At 38.8% G+C, this 7675-nt stretch overlaps 1 protein-coding gene across 1 annotated transcript in view; it reads right to left on the bottom strand.

Moving 5' to 3' along the window:
- Window positions 1–1754: 1754 nt before the first annotated feature.
- The window catches only part of LOC142372005 (protein kinase C beta type-like), a 96073-nt gene continuing 90152 nt past the window's right edge, over window positions 1755–7675 (bottom strand). The window contains exon 18 of the mRNA XM_075454732.1: window positions 1755–5075. Within this exon, the coding sequence (XP_075310847.1) occupies window positions 4926–5075 (150 nt within the window). The 3' untranslated portion in view covers window positions 1755–4925. The remainder of the gene's footprint in view (window positions 5076–7675) is intronic.

Below are 7675 nucleotides of genomic sequence, written 5' to 3'. Positions count from 1 at the left end.
GTGAACATAAATGTGTTTTCATAGTCCCATTGTAGGTACCTGCCTTCATAACACCAACCAGGACATTTTAATATGAAGATCTCGATCAAGGTTAGAGGATGAATTAGACTTGTATGATTATGTTCAGGTCTTCAAGAGGTGAATGCAAATCTGAGTAATGACCTCTGATGCGTGAAACACATTTTTTTGTGTGTAATTGGATGAAAAGCAGTGAGAGTGCCTGATCAACGGAGAGGTGAAGTCACATGTTCGATGGTGTGAAAGTGTGTCTAATATGTTTGCCTAATGGAAACGTCTGTGGGGCTGCATGAGAGGGGGAGAGATAATAACGGAGAGGGCAAGAATGGGAGATAGTGTGAAATAAATCCAATAAGCTCTTCTGTCATGCTGTTCTCTTGAGCATTTTTAAGATGCAATGAATGAACTATATGAGAGATTCTTTTGCTTTTCCATCTCTCTGTCCAGTGTGCTGCAGCGCCCTGCTGTCGTTTACTTCAGCCTCCATCTTCTCATCATCCTTTTTCAAACAAGCAATAGCAGCTGGCTTATTTTCTTAGTTAATTAAGCACAGAAACATGGACAGGATTGATGCTCTTAAGTTGCATGTGCATATATATTTGCAGTACATGCCTGCACGTAATGTAAATATGCGCATTGGCTTTATTTTGAAAATGTCATTTTCTCGGTTAGAAAATAATGCGTTCTTACAATTCTGTGTATACTTTCACGTGTAACAAATGTCAATTAAACTGTCAGGCTTTGGGATTTTGCCAAGACTACCAAGTAGGTACAGCAGTCCAGTGGCAACCCGCCGTGTTCCTATAGGTGTTCTCCATATCCTGTTTTTTCCTTGTTTTATCCTTGTGATCAAAGATAACCTGACAGCATCGGGAATGAAGAAAAATACAGGCATATCCTTTAAAAACTGTCACATCATCATCATTGGATCATGGTTGTGTTCCAAGTTTCAGATGTACTGGCTGTCAAAATTTTTTCTTTTCCTGGTGATAATCTTAGTGAGTCACACAGATTCTTAGTCACAGGAACACATGCAAACCTGTTGAGCTTTAATAAACCATCTAATGCCACCCAACACATTTGTGCAGTCATTGCAGTACAAACCGTATGTATCACTTTGCTTTAGAAACCTAGATTGCTTATATAATCATAGTGATTCAGAAAATGCTTGCCCAGTGTCCCAAAAGGTATTTAGCCACATTTCTGGAAACCACAAGTAGCCTATATTAATATTTCGTGGCAGAAGTCCAGTGTCTCTGCCACATGACAGTTTGTAAGGAATGTGTAGGTTGCGTAAATACTACATTAAATGCCCAAACTTGTTTTTGTCCAGTAAGCTCTTGCAAAGATCTGTGCCTTATAAACAAATTCTTTCAGCGACACCAACCTTTAATGAGTATTCATGTTAACTTTCTGCAGGGTTTGTAACAGCTAAAACAAGCTAGCTGAAAACGCTAGCATTAGCTTGTGACAGTCTCAAATGGAGCATAGTGTGGTAGCATACTACTACAGCAGTAGCATACTGTTAATCAATGATTTTGTGACAACATTCATTCTTTTTCTAACTGGCTGTTATTTACAACAAGCTAGTATTTATCCATTACAGAAGCTTGTTATTAGAGGCTTTCTTTCCTTGTAGAACAATAATTAAAATGAGCCACCTGAAAAGAAAATTTTAGGATGAAAATAGGAAGCTGATTTTTTTTTTCAAACATTATTTATTATTTTACAGTCAAAAACTACACAGTACAGATTTTCTTATACTTAACTATCTCACAATACACATTCTTACTCTTCTCTTGCAATGTTTTTACAGTTCTCTGAAAACTGAAATTTAATCTAACACCATCAAATATTGTTTAACATGTAAGCTCAACTCAAATCAAAGCAGAGGAAAAATGAAAAGGCAGCCATCAAATTAGTGATAATGTCAAATTTAGCATCAGGTAGCTTTGGCAAGGCCACAGATGGAGAGGGAAAACATAGAAATGCAAAGGGTAACAATATGGGTCAAATCAAAACCAAGAGAAGAGAAGAGGAGGAATCAGTGAAAAAAGCATGAACCAAGAAAAAAAAAAGCCTATTGAGAGGAATAAAGGTCAAAAGAAAAGAAAATTAGGAAAGACAATGAGGAAGCTGGGAGGGTGATGGAAAAGAGGAGGAGAGAGAAAGGTCAGAACAACAAAAAAAGACAGATTGAAAGGCGTGATCAAAGAAAAAGGTTAAAAAGAAAGAGAGGGGAGAAGATAGAGGATGGAGAAGACTTTTAGACCAACACCATCCAGCTGCAGAAGTTGAGTGGTAGAGCATTAAAATAGGTATTCTGATTGTTTCCTATTGCACTCATACATATAATTTATTATCACTAAACACATCAGTTTCTCTGTAAATATACACAACCATGGAGATGGAAGACTCTTACTCCTATGCGCTCGAAAGGAATTCATATATGTACAAATAAAGCAGAACATGGTCCTTTCATTATATTTAGTAACTAAGTAGTATATCATAACTATGCAACGTAAATCATGTCTATTAATATCTAATAAAGTAATTATTGTACACTAGTCCAACACTCAATATAGAATAAATCCATATAACATGGAACAAGATATGCGAAAACGAGATTATCACATGCATGCATAGTATAATTCCTTATAATCCTGAAGTGTGATTTTTGACACGAAACAGAACCATGTACTGGCTGATGATGACGTGTTACTGTTGATGTGCATCGGTTGTCACTTCATGTTATCTTTCTTAAATCATTTCTGTGGAGTCAGGTGACACATGGCCATCTTTGTCAAAGAAGATACATCTCATATTAGAGTTAAAGAAAAAAAGTACACTTTAATCAATCATCCAGTACTTAACATATTCTAGTTGCAGGCGTGCTAATCGACACACTCATTCATTAACTCAGTCATACAAACAGATAGGCAGCTGCAGAGTGCTGCTGAGTGCTCCAGGGTCTGCAGTTCTCAGCAGGAGAAGATTAATATCAGGCAATATCTACACCGTTAACCAGAGCATCATACAGCTGTATGCTTGAGAAAGACCAATACTCAACTTTGACTCTTCATATTTTCCATCGTACAACATCTAAGCCAAACAACTGCAGAGTAAAATTTCCCAAAGGCGAAAGACTTAGGAAGGGTTTTGTATATATACATATATGTACAGTACAGACATGTGCTCTCTGTAAGGTATACATGAGGGTACTGTTAGTGCTGATTTAAAGGGGGGGGGGTGTCTAAGCCTGTGCAATCGACCTACAGTATATGTCTTGTGTGCCTCCAGGAGCGAACATTTCACAGTCATTGTCCGCCATGTTACGCTTCATCTAATAATTCCAACCTTCAGTCATGGATCAGTCTGTATGGCTCTGTGTGTTCAAGTGTGTGTGTGCAAGTACACTGATGTTATGGTCAATGCAATGTGGTTTGAAGCTAGAAGTCAGATTTCTTGAATTTCAGCTGAATTTGAAATAATTGGCTTTATTCAGTTGAGCTTCATATACTTACACACACATGCACGTACGCAGGCACACCCACACACACTGGTATGCCCTTGCATACAGTTTAATCAGAACAATTGGCAGCACACGCACATATGTATGGACACAAACACAGCTCCGATGTACACATCCTTGAATGGACAGATGGAAAGAGATGAAAAATAAAGTGTCTTATTGTGGTTTGTCCAATTGACCCATTTAGGGGTTGTCAAAGCAGAGCATCGTTGCCTGTGTGTGCCTGTGTGTGAGTGTGCTGCATGTACGCCAGCTCCTCTGCTGACTGCTGCATTGTCAACCCTGTGACACCACGTCACACTAGGCTACCACTGAGGCCTTGTTGGGAGTACAGATTAGAGCAGAAAACAAAAAAAGTTAAAGAGCAAATGAAGAGAGGTATAACTTTGGGACAAGGTTAGGGAAAAAGACAAAGACAAGAGCCAAATTCAGGGGGGGGGGGGGACAAGGAGAGAGGCGGATATAAATCTTTGTAAGGCAGTGAAAGTTTGCTCATTAGACATATATTTCTGTTATGGTCAGTGTGAGATGCTCAGTCCAAGTCATCGATTCCACAGTGCAACTCTTGACAGCATACAGGCTCGTTGAAACGCATACTAATAATACAGACACATAAGTCTTTGCTGTTTGTGATGAGCATCCAGGTGTCCTAAGGCCTTCACACTACTTAATGCAGATGTGGATGCAGGTATCTTCAGGTAGTTGTACATTTTTACTCCTATACATTTTTTTGTTTTACAAAGACATTAAAATATATAAAACTTTACACAGCAACAGTGACATACCAGTTGTATCGTAAAAACACTTAATAATCTCAGACATTGTGCTTCGAAGCTCTTAGTCCCATTTGGCTACAAATGGTCAGGGGACGACTGAGTACCAGGAAAATCACAGTCCCAGTGGCAGAGACTGTTGTTTTATCCATTATTTATGTGGAATAACACAAGAGAAAATATCATAACACTGTGCTTAAGAATACTAAAAATGCTTAAGAGACCAGTTGTAGGATTTGAAACATAGAAGCAAACCAAATTTAATTGTTGTAACAAACAATGCATGAAATTGTGACTGGTCAGTTTTGTTTTTTTCAAATAATCTATCACATCATTGCCTTTGCCCTGCACACAGAAGGTAAGCTCACACACCCTGAAAGTTTCTGACTGAAAACTTGAAATGATTTGGTTTGCAGTTTTTTTTACCGTACCTTGTGTTGGCTTAAGTATTAAACAAGCTAAAACGTGGTCTAAAAGGAATGCAAACATTCACTGAACACACACAACATAGCTGTAATTTTAGTTCTCTATTAGTCTCTATGTCAGTTCAGAAAGCTTCTATTCAAATCGGTCCATCTCTCCAGTCCATCGGTGTGTTATATTTAAGGAGCCACGTATTCAGAGTTGGTGAAGGAGAAGCCGAGGAACTCGTCTTGGTCCAAGTTCATGATGACCAGCTTGTCTGTCGGTGTCAAGTCCACTGCCATTTTAGTGAACTCCTTGTCAAAGTTACAGGTGTCCCGGCGGTTTTTCTGTATGGGGAGTTTAGATATTATGAAGGGGGAAGGAATGATGGGAAGGGGGTGGGAGATAAGAAATTATTGGAGGAGAGCAGAAGGAATTGTGGGGAAGAAAATAAAGCAGCGCTGTCAAACACCTTATACAAGTATTTCTCACACAGTATCAAAATGTATTATTTGACGATGCAGAATGCTACATGCGGCCAATAGCACAGAACAGACCCTCAGCATATTAAGTGAGCAGATGTCCCTTTTTCAGGAGTTTCTTCTGTTATTTCTCTTTACTCATCGCCTCAAAATCCAATCTTCTCAGATAGGTCTCAGCAGCCAAAGTCATGTTTTACTTTATCTTTAAACCACAAAAACGGTCTGTTTTGTACTGCTCAACCACGAGCACAGTGGGCATACTACCACCTGAAAAGAAAAGCAGCAGCTTGGACAGGATAAGATTTGGAGCAATTCTTTAGGAGAACACTCTTTTGTGGGAGTATCAAGACTTAAAAATAAATCACTATGGCTTTGCTTGTCTTCTTCTCTCCTCTTGGTATTTGGGTTTGCACAGAAAGTAAAATGAACAAACACAGCATCTTCTTTTTGTCCAGGATCCATTTGCATCACAAATCAACACAGAGAATCCTCTCTAGTTTTTCAATGCACCAGATGAATTTAGTAAAATCATGTATTTCCTCACCATTCTCCAAAACAGATTAATGTTGTGAAGTGATGTATTCTAAGTCAAACATCATCCTCTCTGAACCCTTAAATAGCTACTTTAGGGCACCTGAACCTAATCAAGAACTAGTGATGCAGAAATCTTTTAAACATTGGGTGAAAAGTAAACTAAAAACAAAATTAAAGTAAGAAACTGAAAGGTCATGAACATGACAAATTGTGAAAAAAAATCATCAATATGTTATACAGTAAAGGGAAAGTAGGAGTCAATAAAGAGACAGAGGCATGAGAGAAAGGCGCAGAGCAACATACAGTTAATCAGGAAGAGGAGGGAGATAAACTTAAGAGACTGGAGTAAAGGAAACCGACTTAGCGTGGGAGGTGAGGGATGCCTGTGTGTGTAGTAAAGGCGTTCCTCTGTGGCAGGAAATTGTCATTATACAGCTTGGCTCAGGTTGTGTATAGAGGATAGAAAGGAGTGAACAGGCTGCTCAAGATGGAGCAGTACATTAGGGAATGGGGGAAGGGCACAACATCTTAGACGCCTTAAAAGTGAGATGTTGCTTTTTAAAATCGCACACACGTACACATTCACTAACAGTGCCATATTGTCCCAACTATCGATTATTGAAGCCCCACCTGCTTCTGTTTATGCATTCAGGGAACTAAAGCTCAAACTCATACACAAAAAGAATGGTGGAATTCCCATCCAAACGCTCTCCAAAGAGAAGGGGTGGAGAGAAGCAGAAAGTTTCAGAGCCAGGATATCAGGCTAAAGCTGCATTTTCTACTGCTGGAAATTTTTTCTAGAAATCAAAGTCTTTCAGAATGGCCTTTACTCAACTCTATCCATTTTGACTGCAAGAAATGGGGTCTAGAAATGTCCCTGATAGGGAGGTAGTACTTCTAAGACCACCCTGAAAATTTGGGGCGGGGGTTGCAGGGCTAAACATTTTCGATTGGTTTAGTATTTCCGGTTTTACTTCTGTCTCAGAATTTGTTCATTTTAAGTTGTACCATAGGAATAGTTGTTTGTGAACACAACATTCAAACTCAGACGTCCATTTTAGGAACTCCATGAGACAGCAGTTAAATCAGAGCAGTGAAACCTTAAGTCGCGTATTTTCACACTGCTGTCTCACACCTAAAATCTTGCAGAAATGTGTAACTTTAACACAGTTTAAGTGAACAGAGCTGATGAGCACTTGTTCCTGTTTGTACCACGAAGTGAGAGACAGCCGAGATGACGCAGCACAGCGTCATCTCGGCAATGATAAGGCTGCTCCAACTGTGATGAGAACGCAGTGAAATTAGAACAATAGCGTGTCCACATAAAATTTTGTTCACTTTGACAATGCTCTAAGGCACAAATACAAACACCCAAAACCCAATAAAAGCCTGTAACATGGACACATTTTGAGTTAATAAAGCAGAACTGGACATCCTTGTTTGTAGGCTGCTTGTCTGCAGGCAAAGTGCCACCGTAGAGACGCTTTGCAGACGCAGCAGTGGTTGTGATAACAAAGATGTGATTTACTGTAGAGCAATAAAACACTCATCTCCGCCTTTCATCTGCTATTCAGAGATATCTAAATCACTCTCTTGTTCATTCATTCATTGTACCATATATTACAGATGCTCGCTGGTTACTCTATAGGGAGATTCTCAAAGTGCTGATGGATATTTTACCATATTTTGTTATGATTTAAATTTTTTTGAAGTGGACTCAATTCCTATTAAAAAAAACAAAAAAAACAACATACAATACACCACAATAACAAAGAAAAAAAAAGAAAACTTTAATAAAATAAAAGGCATTTTTGTTTGTACTCTGTACTTTGTAATCTGTGGTCTTTGAGATCTCAATATAAATTGACTTGAGTCCACCTGTGTCCAAAGTGTACAGTAGCCATAACCCCCCCTCCCACACACACACACAG

Source organism: Odontesthes bonariensis, chromosome 21, assembly GCF_027942865.1.
Source record: "Odontesthes bonariensis isolate fOdoBon6 chromosome 21, fOdoBon6.hap1, whole genome shotgun sequence".
NCBI lineage: Eukaryota > Metazoa > Chordata > Actinopteri > Atheriniformes > Atherinopsidae > Odontesthes > Odontesthes bonariensis.
Note: the sequence above shows the minus strand (reverse complement) of the source record. Positions and strands in the feature narration are given on the sequence as shown.